Here is a 23667-nt window from a genome sequence, read left to right as displayed (position 1 = left end):
TAACCTTTGTTGTGGGGTACTAGAATGTTAAGGAGATTGTTTGCCTTTGAGTATATTGTACCATTTAATGTATTCTCAGTATTTCTTGATAAGTTGTGATTTTACTGAGAGCTTCCTAAGACATAAAATGTTTTCCCAAAGCATTTTGTGCTACACTTCTTTCTTATGTATGCTTGCATATTGGAGAATTAAGAATTGGAGAAATGATTTTCATACTCTCTAGTCCTTCATTTCAAGGACACTTTGACTCTGAATTACAAAATATAAGTTGTCTTTGAGATGACAAGTTGAGAGTATTATTCAGTTTCTTTCCTTTCCTTCTATTTTTCCCCCTTTTTTAGTCCTTGCTCAGTAACATCTTTAAAAAAGCAACCTTGAAAGTAATTTCTGAAGTAATTACCAGAAGCCCTAATCATTTTATTTTCCTTCCAACAATGCAATATTGCAGGGGAGTATTTAGTTGAGTAATGGGTAATCTTGTAACAAGATGGGTCATCTTGTTAGAATTTGGAGTTCTCTTTAAGATGTGACTAAATTTCGGGGTGCCTGGGTGGCTCAGTCGGTTAGGCAACTGACTTCGGCTCAGGTCATGATCTCATGGTTCGTGGGTTCGAGCGCCGCGTCAGGCTCTGTGCTGATGGCTCAGAGCCTGGAGCCTGCTTTGGATTCTGTGTCTCCCTCTCTCTCTGTTCCTCCCCTACTCATTCTCTGTCTCTCTGTGTCTCTCAAAAATAAATAAATATTAAAAAAATTTTTTTTAAGATGTGACTAAATTTCATGTGTACAATGTTTTAAGGCCTACAAAAATGCAATATTGAAAATTTCAATCCAGTTTTAGTAATATCAAATATTTGTGCAACATTTTATACTTTTCAAAGTATGTTTACTGTATTGTTTCATATTATTTTCTCAAATATTCTCCTGAAATAAGTATTATTTGCATTTTTGAGACTGTGGTCTAGGGCTTGAAGAATTCAGGCAATATGTTTGTAAGTAGTAGAGGTGGTATTAGAAACCAGAACTTTTCGGGGCGCCTGGGTGGCTTTGTCGGTTAAGCGTCTGACTTCGGCTCAGGTCATGATCTCACGGTCCGTGAGTTCGAGCCCCGTGTCGGGCTCTGTGCTGACAGCTCAGAGCCTGGAGCCTGTTTCAGATTCTGTGTCTCCCTCTCTCTCTGCCCCTCCCGTGTTCATGCTCTGTCTCTCTCTGTCTCAAAAATAAATAAACGTTAAAAAAAAATTAAAAAAAAAAAAGAAACCAGAACTTTTCTTAGAACAGTGCTCTGTCCAGTAGGATTCAGGTGCTTATAAAATCTGGGGAAGTCTCTTTTGGCTGGGTTGGTAGAAAATTCAGTATTATTTTGAAATACTAGAGGGAGAACTTGTTTCTCTTGAACACTTTTCAGTCCTTAAGGACAAAAGTTGTTTTAGTACATCTTTTAGAACTGACTACACAGTGCGGAAGGTTCCTACGGGGTAACAATTGCCCATCCCTGGGAATTCGACAGAAACAAGTCATCTCTCCCATATACTCAGTTGAGTGATAGCTTTGGGTGTTTTGGGCTTTATCCTTTTAGGACTGTTAAGTTGTGTGTCTATAAGGATGACCACTTGAGGTGTTTATAGCAAGAGATTCCAGTGGGAAGAGATAATTGACAAATCCACTGATGATACTGGTGCCTCTCTTTTTCTTACCCCTGCTGCTGAGGAATGGGAAGGAGAATTCCTGTCCTCTACAGAAGTAGAAATTCTCTTATCATCTAGTGGACAAGGACACACACAGTCCATTCATTTTCTTGTAGGAACCTGTAAATGATTATTCATATCCATTGAACTTACCTCTAGTTACATGAATGTTTTCTGTGCCCCAGTTTTCGCTCTTCCTGCTATACTGAAAGGTTGCAAGAATAACTAAGTGGTGTTTGTTTTCAGGATGAACCCTTGGCATATTTTGTGTCTGATGGTATGTTAACATCTTGCTAATACAGGATTGACTCAGTCAGTGATGACATCCTTATCTTCACTTTGGAGTTTACTAATTGGAGGACACTTCCTCCAGCTGTTGAAAAGATGATCTCCACTCGTGCCTCAAACTCGTCTCGGGCTCTGCAGCAGCATATTGGTAAGAAAGTTCGATTTTAGACACATTTCACTACTTTCTCTTCTCTTTAGCTATCTTATAATTATAAGTGATCAGAGTCATTAAATTGGGCATTGTTTGCATTTTCTTTATGTGCGGAAAGGATGGGGCTGTGGTGGTGGTGTGGTGGTGGATCATAGTAATTTTCTTCAATGAATATCTTATCTGATTTGATAAGTTTAGCCTAAGGAGCATATAAAGAAAAGCAGGTGTTTATTGATATTTTTATTTAATGGTGTCCTTTTATTTCTATGTAAACAAAAGTGAGTCCTAAAAATGTTGTTAGTGAATATTTAGTTTGTGGGCAGAAAAATGCTAACTGTTTATTTGTTATTACCACCCTTTTTTTTATACCTCTTACTTAATGCATGCCAGTGTGTTGGCACAATATAACTATCAAGGTGAGCTGGGTGAAAATTCTGTGAATTGATTGATACTTTATTATTATTTTTTAATCCTTTTAAAAAAATATTTATTTTTCAGAGAGAGAGAGTTCAAGCAGGGGAAGGGCAGAGAGAAACAGGGACAAATGATCTGAAGTGGGCTGTGCCCTGACAGCAGAAAGCCCAATATAAGGCTCACACCCATGAACTGTGAGATCTTGACCTGAGCTAAAGTCACAGGCTCAACCTATTAAGCCACCCAGGTACCCCTGATTGATAATTTAAATGACTGTTTTAAAACAAATTCTCAACTTACTTTCACTTATTAAAAATTTTTTAAGGCTAATTAAAAAGCATGAAGTAGAAGGGGTGCCTGGGTGGCTCAGTAGGTTGAGCGTCCGAACTTCGGCTCAGGGGGGAGTATGAGCCCCACATTGGGCTCTGTGCTGATAGCTCGGAGCCTGGAGCCTGCTTCGGATTCTGTGTCTCCCTCGCTCTCTGCCCCTAGCCCACTCGCATTCTGTCTCTGTCTCTGTCAAAAATAAACAAACATTAAAAAAAAAAATTAAAGCATGAAGTAGAAGATCTTACGCAAGGAAGCCAGCTTAAACTAAACATAATAATTGTAATTCAGATTTAGTTTACTTTAACTATATTTTGTTAACCAGATTATATGTCTAAAGCTAGGAAAATTTTTTCTTCTCTGCTATTTTTGCATGAAATGTAGCTCTTCATAAAACATGTTGAATAGGTTTTTAACAAGTGAACTTAATGCATATGTAGAAATGTGTCTTGTAATTTCTTGGAAAATTACATTTAAGTAGATTTTCTCAATCAAAAACAGACATTCAGGAAAATATGCTCTTGAACTGAGGTGTATTCAAACTCTTAGAGAGTTTTCTGTTGAAGAAAAAAGTAATCTGTTTGGAGTCTGAGTGTTTTCATACAGAATTTCTTTAATGATAATTTTGGAAAACTCACTTGCATTTAATTCTTAATGTTGAGAATTGCATCTTTTACTAATTATGTATCTGAAGCAGTAGAGAACAAGTGTCTATTTAAAATAGATAGAATATGGAACAATGGATTTGGGAACAAAAGTCAAATGAGGGAGCATATGCCAAATGGGAAAATTATTGCAGTGTATCAATTAGTAAAGATATGTGAGAGTTTACTCTGAAGACTTTAACATATGGTAAGTTTGTCCAGATGAAGGTAAAAATTGTTCATGAGTGCATTACCCTCCAATAGACTAAATCCATCAAGGGCTTCTTGTTTAATTAGGCACTAGGTAGAGCTTGGGTAGGGTAATAATCATCATCTCTTAAGAGCATTTTATTTTGGCTACAGATTTGCAAAAGTCTTTCTCAGAGGTATTAATGTAGCTCATGCTTTTCTGGTCTATTTCTCTAGCCGAGACCTCTTTTCTTGATTCCATTCCCATATATCCAACTGCCTTATGGACAGCTCCCCTTGGTATCTCATATTTTGACATATCTAAAATTTGAACTTGTCATTTTTCCTACTAGTCCTGCTGTTCCTTCTGTATCCTGGCTCGAGAAGTGAAATGGTTTGGGAGTGCTAGTTACCCAGAGAATGAGTTATCCTTGGCAGCTCTTTATTACTTGTCTCATCCATAGCAGCGGTGCCCAACAGGGATGATTTTGCTCCTGATATTTGGCAATGTCTACCAACATTTTTTGGTTGTCATTACTGGTGAGGGAGCTATTGCCATCTAGCATGCAGAGGCTAGGGATGCTGCTAAACATCCTACAATCTGCAGGGCAGCCCCCCATGACAAAGAATTATCTGTTTTCAATGGTCAGTAGTGCTGAGTTTGAGAAACTCTGATCTACATTGTCTCTTGGGTTGTCTGGTTTTAAGAAGGCCTTTCATTCCTATTATGGAAAGCCTTTTTTAAACCCTGCTCTTATTGCAGGCTACTTAGGAAAAGCTTGTGTTCTTCCTCCTAGTTATATTGATCTCTCAAGGTATTCTGTATTGGTTCCTCTTCTGCAGATAATGGGAACCATAACAATATTGGATTTTAGTAGGGCTGAGGGGAAAAGATATGCCCACCTACTCAGTTGTCTGAATTTCTCTTCCGTTCTGTAGTTCAAGGCTCTCTCTCTTGATACACCCAGCTTTCTACTTTTCCTTCAATTTTCAGGACACTCCATTCGGTATAGTGGTTAACTTTATTTGGATCTTGAGCTGCAGGACTTCCAGTGAGCAGAAGCATGGCTCATCACCAGTGAGAGTGAGCCCAGAAAAGCAATTCTTAATTTTTTTTTTTTTTCCAACGTTTATTTATTTTTGGGACAGAGAGAGACAGAGCATGAACGGGGGAGGGGCAGAGAGAGAGGGAGACACAGAATCGGAAACAGGCTCCAGGCTCTGAGCCATCAGCCCAGAGCCCGACGCGGGGCTCGAACTCACGGACCGCGAGATCGTGACCTGAGCTGAAGTCGGACGCTTAACCGACTGCGCCACCCAGGTGCCCCGAGAAAAGCAATTCTTTAACTACCTCTCTAAATGTATGAGTCTCGCTCTCTCTAATAATTTAACATGGTAGCAGAAACTATGTTCTCAAAATATTTAATTTTTTTTTTGAAAAGATACTTCTTGTAGCCCAATACCTATTAGTAAGCCCCTAGATAATTTCAGCTCCCTAGCTCCTTTAGGTTTACCAGTATCTATCCCAAGGAAAATATTTTCTCTATTTTTTTTTTTTTCTAGGCCCTTTTCAAGTCTTTGGAATGCCATATCCTTGGTCAATATTTTCCTTTCCTTACCTTTTACCTTTTTCCTCCATAAAGAAATAGGAGCTTGCTTTGGTAGTTTACAAATAAAAAAGACAACTAGTCCCTTGTTTTAATCATGTTTTAATCATGAAGTTAGATTTGTCTTCAAAAAGATTTTTTTTTTTTGCATCAGAAAGGAAATGTATACCAGGTACTGACTGTTTGCATCTTTAATGACAATTTTTTATAATCATGTGCCTTCTATACATACCTCTTAGAAATATCATTTTAACCACATAGTAGTAGACTTCTTCATAAAAAAATCTGCCTACCTCTGGCCAGCTGTCCAAGATAAAGTCTAAGTAATTAAATTCTTAGGGATAAAAGCACTTGGCTTTAGTTCATCCCCACTTTAATGATCAAATATGTACAATTCTATCCATGGTATTATATGAATCTGGATTCTGTAAAGAATCTAAAAGGGCCCCAGGAAACTCTCTTGATCTATTCATTTCAATGTTCTGCTTTGTTCTAAAAAGGATTTTAAGTCGTTTATACATGTAGATTATCACAAAACAGTAAGACGTTAAAAGTGGAAGCAAAAGAAAAATGAAAAGTAAACTTGGGGATGGATTTAAAATGGTGTCAGGGAAAATATAGCATGGTAATCTGAAACGTGCCTGTGGACAGGCTGTCAATTTGGTTCTGACTGAACTCTCTAGTCATTGACATTAGGTTACAGAGATTACATAAGATAAACTTGTTACTCACAAGTACAAATATTCTTGGATGTGGTAATGACAGTTTCCTAGAAGTTGTCTTTGTAGACTTGGTTTCTTGGGGACATTATTTTACCTTACCAGTCTTCAATGTGGACTGTTGCTATCATTCTAACCTATAATTCAGTAAAAGTAGTTCTTAGAGATCAGTATGGTGTCATCTAGGTACTGGGGTATCTGTGACTCTGACTTAACCAGGGCTAGATTTATAGTATCTGGAGGAGTGGGTGACCTGTATGTACTTTGAGCACTTCTCTTTAAATACTGTATTTTTCAACTCAATATTTTATAAAAGTTTAATCTTTTTAAAAAAAAAATTTTTTTTTTTAACATTTATTTATTTTTGAGACAGAGAGGGACAGAGCATGAACGGGGGAGGGTCAGAGAGAGAGGGAGACACAGAATCTGAAACAGGCTCCAGGCTCTGAGCAGTCAGCACAGAGCCCGACGCAGGGCTCGAACTCACATACTGCGAGATCGTGACCTGAGCCGAAGTCGGACGCTTAACCGGCTGAGCCACCCAGGCACCCCAAAAGTTTAAGTAATCTTTACACCCCGTGTGGGGCTTGAACTCATGACCCCAAGATCAAGAGTTGCACAAAACTCTTTGGACTGAACCAGCCAGGTGCCCCTCTCAACTCAAGGTTTTGTTTATTTGTTTGTTTGGTTTGGTTTTTAATTAAGTAATCTCTACACCCATCATTGGGCTTGAGCTCACAATTCTGAGATCAAGAGTTGCAGCTAGAGCCAGCTAGGTACCCCTCAACTCAATTTTTATTTTTTTCAGTTAAAAAAATTTTTATTTTATTTTATTAATTTTTTTTATTTTAGAGAGTGAGAGAGAGCATGGGGGAGAGGGATAGAGGGCAAGAGATAGAACCCAAGCAGGCTTCACTCTTAGCCCAACACCTGACACAGGGCTCGATCCCACGACCCTGCAATCACTATCTGAGCCTAAATCAAGAGTCAGTTTCTCAACCAACTGAGCCACACAGGCACCCCTCAACTCAAATTTTAATATTAATTGTTAGCAATAAGTCTAAAATTATACTACCTAAGAAGTATCAGAGTGCGGCTATTTTGTGTTGTAGATTCAGTTGAGAGCGCATTTTTAAGAGGAATAGTTGAGCTTTGAAGTAGAAGCAAAACAAAAATGGAAAGTAGAGGCTGATTTGTGATGGGCTAAGTATTCTATTTGTGCAACCCATGGAATATTATGAGGGCTTCTTGCTAAATGTGGTAGGCTGAACAAGTATCCACAGCCACAGTTTCCTTTGAAACTTTGAGCAATGCTTGTAGTTTGGAGCAGTGTTCCTTATTCCTGTACTTTTCCTGATAAACCATTGTAGTAAGTACAAGCTCACTACATGTAGCAGCTTATTTTAAGAGATTGTTATATTTGCAGTTACAAATTGAGGAATAACTACCAGAAACAATTTAAGTTTAGTCATAGTTTATTACAATTTTTTCTGGTCAAAATGTTTTCTCCAGCTTTATTGAGATATAATTGACATATAACATTGTGTGAGTTTGAAGTATACCTTTTTGATAATAATTAACTAGCATTCGAGTTGTCTACTCAAGCCATTTCTAGTTTAAGGTAATAAAATGTATCCAGTTTTCAGAGAATGCTTTTCTGTTATCTATAGCAATAGCATGTATCTTGTGTAAAAGATAAATTTTCTATCTTGAAAGATACATCTTTCAAGATGTAACCTCCCCCCCCCCTTTCAAATTTTTATTTAAATTTCAGTTAGTTAACATACAGTGCAGTATTGGTTTCAGGAGTAGAATTCAGTGATTGACCCATTAGATACAACACCCAGTGCTCATCATAGCAAGTGCCCTCCTTAATGCCCAACCCCCATTTAGCCCATCCCCCATCTACCTCTCTATCAACTCTCAGTTTGTTCTCTATCTTTAAAAGTCTCTTATGGCTTGTTTCCCTCTCTCTTTTTTCTCCCCTTTCTCCCCACCCCCATATGTTCATGTGTTTTGTTTCTTAAATTCCACATATAAGTGACATCACATGGTATTTGTCTTTCTCTGACTGATTTTGCTTAGCAGAATACAATGTAGCTCCATCTTTTTTTTAGGTTTGTTTATTTTTCGTCATCTCTACACCCAATGTGGGGCTCGAATTCATAACCCAGAGATCAACAGTCCCTTGCTCTACTGACTGATCTGTCCAGGCACCCCTCAAGATGTGTCTTCTATATCATTAAGTTACTTGTTAAAAAGATGGGAGATGGGGCACAACCTTATTTCAGGCTGATGGAGGAGCTAATGGAGGTAATTTGTAACTGCAAATATAACAGTCTCTTAAAATAACTTTTTACATGTAGTCAGCCTGGTGTACTTACTATAATGGTTTATCATTCTACTTTGACTCTCATGGTAGTGATATGGTTCAGTTTTTGCATGGACATCAGGCAAATTTAATAAAATAGTTAAAAATTGGAGCTCTGGAATTGAATAGACACACCTCCACTACTTTCTCGTCTTAGAGAAGTTACTTACATCTCTGAGCCTTGGTTTCTTCAGCTGAAAAAAGGGATAATAATAGAACCTACCTCATCATTTTCACAACAGATTTTGTCATTTTGGCAGAGACAGACCTCAGCTGAGTTCTGCTTCATTTTACTCTTCCTTGGAACAGAGGAAGATTGCATTTTCCAGACTTTGTGATCATGTGAATGCTGTAAGCAGTCAAAGATCACTGGATGTGAGCTCTCTGTGCTCCCCCTTCTCGCTGAGGAAGTGTGCAAGCCATGTTTGAGATGGTGGTGACACATGGTGGAAGTTACCTGAAACACTGAGATGTCATTTCAGGACACCTGCCCTAGAGAATCACCTGGCCTGAGGATGATTTTGCATGAGGCAGAAATAAACCTTTGTTGTGTTAAGATACTGGTTTTGGGGCGCCTGGGTGGCTCAGTCGGTTGGGCGTCCGACTTCGGCTCAGGTCACTATCTCGCGGTCCGTGAGTTCGAGCCCCGCGTCAGGCTCTGGGCTGACAGCTCAGAGCCTGGAGCCTGCTTCCGATTCTGTGTCTCCTTCTCTCTCTGCCCCTCCCTCGTTCATGCTCTGTCTCTCTCTGTCTCAAAAATAAATAAACGTTAAAAAAAATTAAAAAAAAAAAAGATACTGGTTTTAGGATTTATATGTTACCATAGCATAACCTAATGGTAACCAAGTTAACCCATAACCAAATTCTGTCCCCGAGTCCATGACCAAGGAAAAGTCAACAAAATGTACAAGTGATGTAGTGATATACTTGGTAATGAGTATTTATACAAATGCTCTGTGGTAGCATAGTTCAACTAAAACCCACCTGCTTATTTTAAATATTGATTTGCAAAACCCCAACTTGCAGTTTTTAGGTAAAATGTTCAATAAATTGAAATGTCTCTAAATTTGGTAGGGATCAAGAAAACATGTGGAGGAGAGAGTTACCCTTTTAAAACTACAAGAAAAATGGGGGCGCCTGGGTGGCTCAGTCTGTTAAGTGTCTGACTTTGGCTCAGGTCATCATCTCAGTTTGTGAGTTTCAGTCCCGCGTTGGGTTCTGTGCTGACAGCTCAGAGCCTGCAGCCTGCAGCCTGCTTTGGATTCAGTGTCTTCTTTTTTTGTTCTTACCCCACTCATGCTCTCTCTCTCCTTCAAAAGTGAACATTAAAATTTTTCTTTTTTAACTACAGGAAAAATGGCCACAGGGGCTGTGCCCACAGAATTAATAAAGCTCAGTATTTGGTGAGACTCAGAAGCCCCTATTCACAGCGGATTTTAACTCTAGAGGCATTTCCTCTGGTTAAGACATTATCACTAAGAACCCCAACACTAGTTGCCTTTTATCTTGAAAAATTAAACATGTGATCTTCTATTTATAGAGTAGGAAACTTGACCTCCAAGATTCCAGCCATATTGTTGGCCTTCATAAGTTGAGAATCATGCCTTGATTAAACAATATCCTATAGACTGCCCTGATTGTTAGATTTAAGAGCCAGACTTAGTTTTTTTTGTTTTTTTTTTTTTAGTGAGAAATTTATAGTTAACTTAAAATTTTAACAAGGTTCCATCTGCCCATTTATAATTTTAGCTTCACACAGCCTCTTACTAATCCAAGTATAGCTACATATAGCTTCTTACTAATCTGCATGGCTGTGTGTGTGTGTGTGTGTGTGTGTGTGTGTGTGTGTGTGTTTGTGTGGTGGAGAAATTCTTACTAAACTAGGTACTAATGGGTTGTATCCATAGTTGCTGGGATGTTTTGCTATTAAAATTTTTCTATGTTGTCAGTAGTTTGTTGGTAAGCTAAGAGACGGAAATTGCCTTAGAGCAATTAAAACAGAATTTTTAAAAGTATTCTAAGTATCAGGTCACCAATATTATTTGAAAGACCATCTTACTCCTGCTAGGGACATACTGCATTGGATATGCGTGTGGGCAGACACTGGGGACAGCTGTATACCAAATGAAACAAAAAACTATTTTCTAGACCCAACATGTCTATTTTAAGGTGGAAAGACAATTGGAATAGAAGGTTTAAACTCCTGATAACTTGTTCATTTATGAACTGTTAATCACTCAATCTATAATTTTAACTAAAATTAGTTCCAAGTATGGAACTTCAGTGAAGAGAAGCTATCATGTAAGTATTTCTCTAAGTAGACATTTATGAATCTAGCTGTTTATATCCCTTAATTCCTTAGTGAGTGGGTTCTTTAATTACATGTCAAGTATGTATTAGACATTGACAGAATTTATGAATGAAAAAATAAAGTGAGCATAGTTCTTTAGTGGAATGGCTAAAGGGAATGATGCAGGGTCATAGCAGAATTTTTCTTTTTAAGTCGAGAGAGGCTTGAACACCTTTTATAGATTGAAGGATCTCAATTTGTAAAAACACAACAATAACACTAGCTTAACTATTTGGAGATAAAAGCAATATTTATGTAATAAGGTTTCAGATAACCCAGAGGGAGATGGGATTCGCCTCAAAAAGGCCCATTTCTTTGCAAAGAAGAATGAAGATGGGGTAGTTCTAGATAATATTATAGCTGGAGAACTAGGCCCTCAGGGAGAGAGGGCCCTGAAGGCCTCCTGTTTTACTTTGAAGTAGGAGGGAAATCTTGCAGATGAGACTGAAGTGACAATTGGGTGGGGACCTGATAGTTGAGAATGGTGGTTGTGGGAAAGGAATGAGGGCCAGGGAAAGAGGTGCATGCAACCCTACAGACCTCGTAGAGGTTGCAAGTGGTACTCGTTCATATGGTTATGTGATCATTTCCCCCAGCATTGCTTCCCTTTCTCTGTGTTGAGGTGCAGAAGGAGAATGTTTAGATTGATCCTAGGGATTGTCAGAGCAGAGAGGGAAGAATTGAGGATGATTAAATACATAAGGGATGGGCTCATGGAATCTGGTCTGGTCAGGAAAGGAAACAAGAAAGGAGGGGACCTGATAGACTAGTGGCGGAGGAGTCACAGGACCTGATGTCTCCAGGACATTAAAGATTGGGTGTACTAGCAGTAAGGGAGAGTGAAGTCTGGAAGGATAGTGTACGTTGGAATTTAGAGACCCAAAACCATGGGCCTGGAAGTGGTGCAGAACTGTGTGAATGTTACATTTGCCTCCTAGACTTTGTGGTAGATGTGATGGGGGTGGAAGAATGAGAAAATTCTATTTGAGAAATTGGTCAAGGAAGTGATTTCCCTGTGAGGACAAGAAGTGGAGAGAGTTTTCTCTACAGTGTTCTAGATGTAGGAAAGTTTGTGGTAGAATGGGGGTTCCGGAAGACTTTATGGAAAAATTTTAGGACAGTTAAAATTTGCTTTATAATATTGAGTTTAATTTTATCCTATTGTCTCCTCTAAATGGAGTAGGGAAGTAAAGAATGGATTTTTATTTTCTAAGATTCTGAGACCGTGATTCATTCTTTCATCTGATAACCATAGGAAACTGCTTAGGCTAGATGTTTTTACTTAATTTTCAAATATTCCGTGCTCCAGAGAGGCATCTTAAAGGTTGGATACAGGAAGATATAATTGATTATCAATGATTAAGTTCCCTTCCATTTTGTCTTTTCTCTACTGTTGAAGTAGTTTTAGTTTTTGAATTGAGTTTTTGTCTTTTTGTCTTTTTTCTCTCTTAACACACATGGTCCGATGCTACATATCCGTATGGGTTAGGTCAAGTACTTCCCAAAACGAGGTGTGTGGTGGGGCTGACCATGCAACCACATTCATTTGCTTTAATGAATTGTAGTTAATGTGTGGTCATTCAGTAGACTTGTGATTACGTTATCCAGTTCTCAAAAATTGATCAAGCGGCTTAAAAAGATTGCTGCCTGGGGCACCTGGGTGGCTCAGTTGTTTAAGCATCTCTCTCTTGATTTCTGCTCAGGTCATGATCTCATGGTCTGTTGCCTCTGTGCTGACAATGCAGAGACTGCTTCAGATTCTCTTTCCCCTCTCTGTGCCCATCCCCCGTTCGCACGCCTTCTCTCTCAAAATAAACACATAAACATTAAAAAAAAGATTGACGCTTTTAAAGAAAGAGCGTTTTATGTGGATAATACTTAAGGTACAAATAACCATAGAGCTGTACCCCTGCTCTTTATCACATAGCCATGTTCTCTGATTAAAAATAATGACCACCTGGGGTACCTGGGTGGCTCAGTCAGTTGAATGTCCAACTTCAGCTCAGGTCATGATCTCACAGTTTCGTGGGTTTGAGCCCTGTGCCGCACTCTGTGCTGATGGAGCCTGGATCCTACTTCAGATTCTGTGTCGCCCACCCCTCCCCTGCTTGTACTCTCTCTCGAAAATAAACATTAAAAAACAAAACAAAACAAAACTTGATGACCACCTAATCTGAGCTGACAAGAATTTTAGAAATATCAAGAAAAGTATTGAAAATATGGTTCACCGTTAGTAATGTTAACAGTGAGCTTTGACCTTAGTATGTAGCATGCCTTGAAATATTAGGTAATGAAAAAAGTAATAATCAGCAAGACACTCTAAGCCATGAAGACAAATCTGTGACTTTTTAAATCACTTTTTAAGTCATGATGTTCAATCCATTATTTTTACAAATTTTACTAAACATGATGATAAATGCTTACAAATCTTTTGAAGTTTTCTTAATCATTAGTGAAAAGGCAAAAAGTCACATACTGTTGGGGAAACATGTTCTTGCTGCCACAGTAAAACTGGCTAGAATAATATGGGACAGAATAAAACCCATTCCTTGTTAGCTAATAATATTCAAAGGGGCACAGATAATACTGCTAAAGAGTTAAAGAGTCAAAAATCACTCTGCAGGTAGGAAGTATGGTATACTAAGTTGGAGGTATACTAATTTATTATTATAAATATATAATATTTATAATAGGTCTTGGCTTAGGGTATTTGTGAAGATTCTGTTTCAGTAATAGTTAACTTTTCTGGGAGCCACTAAAGGAAATATGTACCGGAATGGATATGTTTATAACAGTAATGACTTATTTAATAGAAAAATGTTTTTTGGAAAATCTGTAAGAATGACTACTGATGGAGTGGCTTACTCTTCTTCTTTAGAGAGGTGTCTATTCATGTTTTCTGCCCATTTCTTCACTGGGTTATTTGTTTTTCGGGTGTGGAGTTTGGTGAGCTCTTTATAGATTTTAGATACTAGCCCTTTGTCCGATATGTCATTTGCAAATATCTTTTCCCATTCCGTTGGTTGCCTTTTAGTTTTGTTGGTTGTTTCCTTTGCTATGCAGAAGCTTTTTATCTTCATAAGGTCCCAGTAATTCACTTTTGCTTTTAATTCCCTTGCCTTTGGGGATGTGTCGAGTAAGAGATTGCTACGGCTGAGGTCAGAGAGGTCTTTTCCTGCTTTCTCCTCTAAGGTTTTGATGGTTTCCTGTCTCACATTTAGGTCCTTTATCCATTTTGAGTTTATTTTTGTGAATGGGGTGAGAAAGTGGTCTAGTTTCAACCTTCTGCATGTTGCTGTCCAGTTCTCCCAGCACCATTTGTTAAAGAGGCTGTCTTTTTTCCATTGGATGTTCTTTCCTGCTTTGTCAAAGATGAGTTGGCCATACGTTTGTGGGTCTAGTTCTGGGGTTTCTATTCTATTCCATTGGTCTGTGTGTCTGTTTTTGTGCCAATACCATGCTGTCTTGATGATTACAGCTTTGTAGTAGAGGCTGAAGTCTGGGATTGTGATGCCTCCTGCTTTGGTCTTCTTCTTCAAAATTCCTTTGGCTATTCGGGGCCTTTTGTGGTTCCATATGAATTTTAGGATTGCTTGTTCTAGTTTCGAGAAGAATGCTGGTGCAATTTTGATTGGGATTGCATTGAATGTGTAGATAGCTTTGGGTACTATTGACATTTTGACAATATTTATTTTTCCAATCCATGAGCAGGGAATGTCTTTCCATTTCTTTAAATCTTCTTCAATTACCTTCATAAGCTTTCTATAGTTTTCAGCATACAGATCCTTTACATCTTTGGTTAGATTTATTCCTAGGTATTTTATGCTTCTTGGTGCAATTGTGAATGGGATCAGTTTCTTTATTTGTCTTTCTGTTGCTTCATTGTTAGTGTATAAGAATGCAACTGATTTCTGTACATTGATTTTGTATCCTGCAACTTTGCTGAATTCATGTATCAGTTCTAGCAGACTTTTGGTGGAGTCTATTGGATTTTCCATGTATAATATCATGTCATCTGCAAAAAGCGAAAGCTTGACTTCATCTTTGCCAATTTTGATGCCTTTGATTTCCTTTTGTTGTCTGATTGCTGATGCTAGCACTTCCAGCACTATGTTAAACAACAGCGGTGAGAGTGGGCATCCCTGTCGTGTTCCTGATCTCAGGGAAAAAGCTCTCAGTTTTTCCCCGTTGAGGATGATGTTAGCTGTGGGCTTTTCATAAATGGCTTTTATGATCTTTAAGTATGTTCCTTCTATCCCAACTTTCTCAAGGGTTTTTATTTTATTAAGAAAGGGTGCTGAATTTTGTCAAAGGCCTTTTCTGCATCGATTGACAGGATCATATGGTTCTTCTCTTTTTTTTTGTTAATGTGATGTATCACGTTGATTGATTTGCGAATGTTGAACCAGCCCTGCATCCCAGGAATGAATCCCACTTGATCATGGTGAATAATTCTTTTTATATGCTGTTGAATTCGATTTGCTAGTATCTTATTGAGAATTTTTGCATCCATATTCATCAGGGGTGGCTTACTCTTCTGTAGATGTTAGGAAATAGAGATAACATCATTCATGAAATGAGTTTATTGCATCATTAATAGGCTAATACAGGAAAGGAGTTGAAACCAGAATAGCACAAAGTAATACCATGGTGGACAGCTTCATAAAAACTTGACTTTTGAAATATATTAGAGTCTTTGTAGTACTTTATAATGAGATGGGAGTAACCACGATTATTTATACATACAGAAGTGTGCTCATTCTCTTGGTGTAAGAGTAAAACTTAAAGATGGATTATATAGCTGTTTTTTTTTTGTTTGTTTGTTTTTTGTTTTTTCTAAAATAGCAATGTTCCAGTCTCCTGAACCAAATTCTTTTTCTTGGTGATAAATAGGTGTCAGTAGTATGAAACCTAGTACATATTTTTTAAAAATCCTGATGATTTAAGGTAAAGATGACATTTTAAATGAGTGAGAAAGAAACCACTTTCTGAAAGAAACTGCTATGGGGAGATGATTCTGAAAACATCCTGGGAAGTACTTCTATTGTATGTGCTTTTCTTGCCAAAAACAATGTGTCACCTAGAAAAACTCTTATATTGACACCTTTAAAATACTTGGAAACCATTTCCCTGGGTTTTGAATGCATTTAATAAAGATGCAAAGAAGTAAAACTTTCTAATTAGGTTATAAACTGATATCAGGAAAAATACTAATTTATTGGGTGGATTTTGATAAAAACTTTTGCCTAATTGGTAGATGCGATCCTATGCCGATTAGTTCACCTAAGCTACAATGTACCCTTCCCATTTGTACCTCATCTTTTTAAAGATATTTCTTTAAGCTACATCATCCCTTATAATCAAGTATCAAAATAAACTGGACCTAGAACCAAATCTTGGAATTGCCAAGTCACTAAGAATTTATAGAACTTAGTCACCTCGCTGTTGTTAAAATATTATTATTAATATTTTTAGTAAAAGTAAAAAGAATTTTATACCTCTAATAAATAATTATTTAAAAAATAGCTACACATATGTACTCAAAGACTAATTGAGTGTACATTCAAAACATTTGCAGATCACTGGATTACATGGTATCTAGGATTTGTATGTGATATACTTTATAAAATGCTTTTGCAAATGTGTTCTAACTTGAACCTCTTCAACAACTTTGGTGCAGAGAGGTGACATCATGTCTGTTTTATAGGTAAGGCATTATGCCCTTCTTACACAGGAAGAACTCAAGGTCAAAGTATTTAAATGACTTGCCCAAGGTCACATAACTTGTTAATACAGACAACTGCAGACAGATATTTTTATGTGTGGTGCTCTTTCCATTCGTTCTGTTCATTGCTGTTCTCCTGGTCATTCTCCATGTTTTGATTTCCTGCCCTAAGCTATCTGTTAGTTATTTCTCAGACCCCTCAGGTAATTGCCTTTTGAATGTTGTTTAGAGTTTTTGGTTGTCATCAGTGGGTAAGAGAGACTATGCTAGTAAATTAAGAAAGACTGGGAACAAAAGATAGAAGCCAACCAGAAAATATTTTTTTATTCTTTTTTTTCATTGTTTAAAAATATTTAATTTAATTTTTTTAAAATTTACATCAGTGCAACAATGATTTCAGGAGTAGATTCCTTAATGCCCCTTACCCAGAAAGACAACATGTTAATGATGGAAATATAAATTGTACTAGATGGCCCAGAAGTCAAATGAATGCATTTGATGTGGAAAGTCGTACAGAGGAACCACAGAAATACAGTCTAGGCAGAAAGCTCATTTGAATATTGGCATAAGGGCCGACTAGAGATGATTCGTTGTGGAAAATATAGGTAGCGGGTATGTATGATGTACATGTAGTTCTGTGCTATAGGAAAGTTGGCATTGATAAGCATAATGAGTTAAGAATTGTGATGTTTAGTTTTAATCATTTTTCACCTTAATATAACTTCATATAACATGTAGCCTTTTGTTTCAATTGTTCTGTGAGTACATATTAAACAAAATGAACAAAATTGAAGAATTCTGTATAGGAATGAAAAGTGAAAGGTTGTATGATGCTATTGCATCTATAGATAAAGAAGATTTATCATGCTAAATTGAGTATGATTGATTGGGTCAGAAAAGTGACTTAAAAGTATAGCATGGCTTCAGACATCATTTTCTAAGCTACAATCAGTGCCATAATCCAAGAAGGCAGAGATGTATTTAACAAATTAAAATCTGGATTTAACAGGTTTTCATGAAAGTATGTTTTTACATACATACAGCTTCTGGACTATTTCATATTATAAATTCAAGGCATGGCTTGATCTTCTCTCAGCTAGTGGTAACACATCTGGAAATACTACGCATCACTAAAACTTTCATAGGAATGCTTTGCATGCTTTGAAATACTGTATATATGATTATAAAATTTCCTTAATATTCATTGGTATATTAAACTAAGATGGCACTGAGGGGTATATTATTGTCTATGTTAATAATCTGCAGATGAAAGACTCCCTTCAGTTCAAGTGAATACAGGTCTTCCCTCTAACTGTTCACAATGCCATCAATCTCTTGTGCTCACAGGAGAAAAACCAAAATGGTACAATTAAAATTGTAATCAATGTCTGAAGTGACTATACCTCTTCCCCCCAACCTTTTTTTTTTTTTTTTTTGTATTAAAAAATGGAAAGATCTTCTGAAACTTGGGATAGTTTCAGTGGCTTAGAAGATGTTAGAGAATTATTTTGGTCTTATCACACTTTAAAGAATCCTAGACTTGGAGTCAAATCACCTGGATCTGATAGCAGCTATTTTGTTGTTATACCGTGTCAATCTGGGCAAGTGGGGTAAACTTCTCATAGCAGATGTGTACTGTTCCAGTTGGGCTTGCTCACAAATGATTAAGTTTCCACATACGTAATAGTCTAAACAAATAAGTGGTTTATTTAGCTTTGAAGATAATGATACAGTGGTGTAGTCAGATGGCCTGGAAAGGCTTGTGGTATTGCAGGAAGCTGTGGGGCATCCAGAGGAACTCTCCATAGCCCGAGGAGGCTGTAAGTTAATGTCCTCTGTCAAGTTGGAGAAGCTGGAGAGGCATCAAGAATCCCTTAGCCCCAAGAGCTCTCCTCCAGGTTGTACAGCCATATCGTTTATCTTCCTGCTGAGTGTGTATCTGTGTTAACAGGAATGTGCAGAATGATGAGATCTCAACTGAACAAGATGCATATTAAACTCTGACTGAATATAAGTAGAAGTTCTCTTAACCAACCTCACTTTAACTCACACAACCCAATCTTGTCATTTCCGGTTTCATTCTCATCTGACTGTGCCCACGGTGTGCTCTTTCTAAAAGCTTTAGAAACAAGCATAACTGATTCTCGGTAAGCATACAACTCAGCTGGTAGGGACACAAGCATGTTGGCATACTAGAGAGCAAGCTATCAGCTACAGACACTGTGCCGACGGTGTGCTCAGTGTCTGTAGCTGATAGCTTGCTCTGTAGTATGCCAACATGCTTGTGTCCCTACCAGCTGAGTTGTATGCTTACCGAGAATCAGTTATGCTTGTTTCTAAAGCTTTTATGATATTTGTGCATACCCAGTGACATTAGGACCAATTATCATTCCTGATCTCACTGGGGAAGAGGGCTTCTTTATATGTAACAGTTCAACATAGTCAGCCTACTTGTTAAACTTGAACCTGCTTACTCTTTTGGAAAAATGTGGGCATTTGCAGGTTGGGCATGCTTTTTATATGTATTCTTATCTCTGTGTTGCTTCCCTTCACTGTGTTTTCCCATCTTACAAGTGAGAAAAGGATTCTTCCTTTACGTTTGCAGAACAGGGTAAAATTTAAACAAGATACAGATATGAAAGCACTGGAAATATATGTGCAGTGGGGGGGCGCCTGGGTGGATTAGTTGGTTTTGTGTCCAACTCTTGATTTTGGCTCAGGTTATGATCTCATGGTTTGCGAGTTCCAACTGTGTGTTGTGCTAGTGTGGAGTCTGTGTAGAATTCTCTCTTTCCCTGTCTCTGCCCCTCCCCTGCTCACATGTACACTGTTTCTCAAAATGGATAAATAAACATTAAAAAAATGTGCTACGTATTGTAGATGTCATAGTCCTATTTATAATGGGGAGTCTATGAGTTATGGTTTAAGAAAATTCTCATGTTTTCTTAGATTCAGGTTTTATGTACAAAATCAGATAACCTCTTTGGCATTTTGAAACACTATGGTTTGAGAAGTTTCCCAGTCTCTGAAAAAACAACTTAAGCCAATAAGCTTAAACTTAAAAATTAGGTGATGACTTAACTTTTGTGGTTTGGAAGGTGTTGAAGATGTTGGAGAATTAGTATGGCAGGTCCTACGGGGTGTTACAGTTTACAGAACCCCTAGGCATGGAGTCAGACCAGCTGGTCTCCTGATAGTACTTGCCTTTGCTGCTCTGATCCCAGTCTGTTAACCATTGTTACATTTCATGAGGATTTTATAGAAGATTTCTTTGACTAATAAAAGGTGTTAGATTTGATTCACATAAAACCAATAGCTGTTTATAGTGCTCTTAGTTTCCATGGACGTTAGCTTCTTTAGTTAACACTTTTCATCCGAGAAAATGAAGCTCAATTTAATATGCTAAATCTACTTTATCTATATAGCACCTTGAACATTTCATTCTTATGTAGAATATTTCAATTTTCTTAATTAAGTACATCTGGATTATCTTTTAATTGGTAACTAGCTTTTGACAGCAGTAGTTTTTTTTTTTTAATTTTTTTTAAAGTTTATTTATTTTTGAGAGAGAGAGACAGAGTACAAGCAGGGGAGGAGCAGAGAGAGAGGGAGACACAGAATCCGAAGCAGGCTACAGGCTCTGAGCTGTCAGCACAGAGCCCGATGCAGGGCTCAAACTCACGAACAGTGAGATCATGACCTGAGCTGAAGTTGGACGCTCAACTGACTGAGCCACCCAGGCGCCCTTTGGCAGCAATAGTTTTTTTTTTTTTTTTAATTTTTAACGTTTTATTTATTTTTGAGACAGAGAGAGACAGAGCATGAACGGGGGAGGGGCAGAGAGAGAGGGAGACACAGAATCGGAAGCAGGCTCCAGGCTCTGAGCCATCAGCCCAGAGCCCGACGCGGGGCTCGAACTCACGGACTGCGAGATCGTGACCCGAGCTGAAGTCGGACGCTTAACCGATTGAGCCACCCAGGTGCCCCTGGCAGCAATAGTTTTAAGTGTGTGTTGATGTTTTGGGGTCATCTGCACTTGAGTTTGAATCCTGGCTCTACCATGCACTAGATGTATAACCTTTGGAAAATTACCTAATCTTCTTATCTCTGTATGAGTATGATAATGTACACCTCATAGGGTTAATGAAAATAAAAACATAGTGTGTGTGAAATGTATAGGTATGTGGCCTAATAGATAATCAATGTTCCCTTTCTCTCTGTGTCTATTTTAAAATATCAATCTATGTTGTGGATAAAAAGAGGAAAGCTTCTATAAATTACTCACTTATTCACTTGATGGGGTAGGTCTGGAGACCATTTGCAGTGAAACAGAGAAAGAGGGATATAGTATTTGCTGCTGTGGGTGTCTATCATATGTAAAATTAGTTAATTCATTTCTTAAGTACCAACTGGTATTGCCACATCTTTAGAATGTGAACATTTATATGGCCCCGAATACTGACTTTCAGTGTGTGGCCAGCAATTGCAGACATGAACCAGGTGAAGGCTGTAAAAAGAATAAAAGGAATGAATAGTTTGTCAGGGTCATCCTGACCAAAGTAATCTTTCAAAAGTAATCTAAGTTACATATGCCTTCTCTTTGACTACAAAGAATTGGGAAATTTTAAAAAAGAAAATTAAAAAAATGTTCATCTTTTTTTGTTTCTCCAGCCTGTCTTCCATCCCTTACTCACCTTTGTCGTTTGGAAATTCGGTCCTGTCTCAAACCAGAACACCTACGATCTGACAGTTTTATCTGTCAGTTGCCACTTCCCAGAAGTCTACATAATTACTTGCTCTATGCAGAGGTTCTGAGGATGAATGAAGTTCCAGCACTGACAGCTATTGAAGATGGAGAAATCAATGAAGCTACTTAATGCAGCTCCTGTCTTACTCTGAAAACTACCAAAACAAAGAGCCATGCAGTACAAATTCTTCATGATTTCATAGTCATAAAAGATGATTTTTGTTTGTGTGGTTGGTTAGGTTTTGAAGGGACGGTAGTTTAATGTAAATGTTTACAATTGGGCTTTCTGGTAAAAAATACTAAAAACTTCACTTATGTTACTTTATTGCAGATTCACCAGCACATTTTATATTGTAAATTCATTTATGTAACTGTTTTCCACTTTATTCTGTTAATGAACTATGAGGCTGCTTCTAGTGCTGAACATGGCATATTTCCATTTACGATTCTGTGTTTACCTCGGGCTAGGAGCTTAGAATGGACTGCATAAAACTTTCCTGGAAGTGTACACATAATGGGGTTGAAGCTATCATCATCATCATTATTATTATTATTATTTTATTTAAGGTTGACTATCTCTTATGTTTATAAATAAGTCCATTCTCATCTCTTAATTTGGTCAGTTTTATGAAGAATTGCTATTCATTGGCTTTTCACAGATAAACTCAGGGGAGAATTTTTTTTAAAGAATATAGAAAATGAATAATTTTGCTGTTGTTGTTAGTTTTACCCCACAGTTCCTTGATACTGTCTTTGGTTAAAAGAAACTCCATTTCTGCAATGGCAAGAACAGATCTAAACTCAAAGATAGGCTCAGTTGAAAAAAATTAGGTCAGTATTGAAATAAATGAGCATTTAACCACATTTGGAGTACTAATCAGTAGACTAACAGGGGCATTTCTGTGGCACCATCTTTAAAGAAAGAAAGCTATGTATTTCTGAGTCTCATAGTATCAAATAAAACATTCAAGCGCCATTCAGCCTCTATATCAGAGGGCAGCTTTGATCCTATGAAGCAATGACTGCCAGTTATATTCATATTATAGTGTTTTTCCTTTTTATTATCTAGATAGGTTATAAAATAGTCCTTGATCCTATGAAATTTAAACCTCAGAATCCTAGGGTAATGAGACACCACCTCACTGGTTTTACAGTTGTTCAATATGAATCTATAGTCAGAGAGGACTAAACATTGGATCAGGTGAGCTACGGTAAGATGCTGTCAGGACCAACCTTGAAAGAAAATTTATGAAAGCATTACTGTCATGACAGACAACTAGAAATTGGGTCCAGAGGAGGGCAGGTCTTCTATCCTGTTGGGATTCTGTGGATTGAAATAGATGGGAGTGTGTCAGGTGCATCTCTGAAAGGCCTTTGCTATTTGATAATAGCAGTGGATGAAGTCAGACCAAATGATGGAAGCAATGTTAAGGTCCAGATGGATGACTGAACTCCGTGCAGATTAGAGCTATAGTTGCTGCCTGTGGGTGGAGATAGAGTTTGAATGTGGGTATACAGGCAGAAATAAGTATAAATTTGGAAAACCAGGTGGAAATTCTGATACTTAATAAAGAAATTCCAAGGATGTATGTACTATGTAGTAATTTTTAAATGTCCTAATCTTTATTTTTCCAAACTCCAAGTCTCTGATTTTTAACATAACTGGTTTATTATTACAGCTAGATGCACATAGAATGTTTACATTTGAGGGTGAATCTTCTCATGTTTTTGTTCATGTTCAAATATGTAATAAAAATTAAACTATCCATAACATCATTGAGCTCTTGTTCTTAAAAATCTGAAAATGGGGGCACCTGGGTGGCTCAGTCAGTTAAGCATCTGACTCTTGGTTTTGGCTCAGATCACGATCTCACATGGTTCATGAGTTTGAGCCCTGCATTGGTCTCTGTGCTGACAGTGTGGAGCCTGCTTAGGATTCTCTCTCTCTCTCTTTCTCTCTCTCTCTCTCTCTCTCTCTCTCTCTCTCTCTCTCTTCCTTTACCTCTCCCTCCCTCTCTTGCTCCTTCTCAAAATAAATAAACTTTAAAAATTTTTTACGTATTTATGATTTTTATGACTTACAACAAGGATTCAGTGAGAAATGTGAAAGTATCTACAGGTAGTAAGTTAGTTAAATCTAGATCAAATCTAGATCAAAATGATACCTCTGGTTAGTGTGAACCATAAGCTCTGACCTACATGCACAATAGTGCTTTAATACTGTACATTTTTATTTTTAAAATATTTGTGCAAAAATAAACTCAAAATGGATGAAAGACAAATGTAAGACAGGAAGAAATCAAAATCCTCAAGAAAGCAGGCATAAACCTCTTTGATCTTGGCCACAGCAACTTCTTACTCAACATGTCTCCAGAGGCAAGGGAAACAAGCAAAAATGAACTATTGGGACCTCATCAAAATAAAAAGCTTCTGCACAGTGAAGGAAGTGA

The 23667-nt window shown here is 37.6% G+C and overlaps 1 protein-coding gene across 4 annotated transcripts in view; it reads left to right on the top strand.

Moving 5' to 3' along the window:
* The window catches only part of ASB3 (ankyrin repeat and SOCS box containing 3), a 122430-nt gene extending 99394 nt beyond the window's left edge, over nt 1-23036 (top strand). For all 4 annotated transcript variants that reach the window (XM_047069755.1, XM_047069756.1, XM_047069757.1 and 1 more), the window contains 2 exons: nt 1988-2121; nt 21142-23036. In XM_047069755.1, the coding sequence (XP_046925711.1) occupies nt 1988-2121; nt 21142-21347 (340 nt within the window). In that variant the 3' untranslated portion in view covers nt 21348-23036. The remainder of the gene's footprint in view (nt 1-1987; nt 2122-21141) is intronic.
* Nucleotides 23037-23667: the final 631 nt, after the last annotated feature.

Source organism: Lynx rufus, unplaced genomic scaffold (genome assembly GCF_022079265.1).
Source record: "Lynx rufus isolate CCGP_SWC_20201006 ecotype Redwood Valley unplaced genomic scaffold, mLynRuf1.p SCAF_8, whole genome shotgun sequence".
Classification (NCBI taxonomy): domain Eukaryota; kingdom Metazoa; phylum Chordata; class Mammalia; order Carnivora; family Felidae; genus Lynx; species Lynx rufus.
The sequence above is the reverse complement of the archived record's forward strand: the minus strand, read 5'-3'. Positions and strand labels throughout refer to the sequence as shown.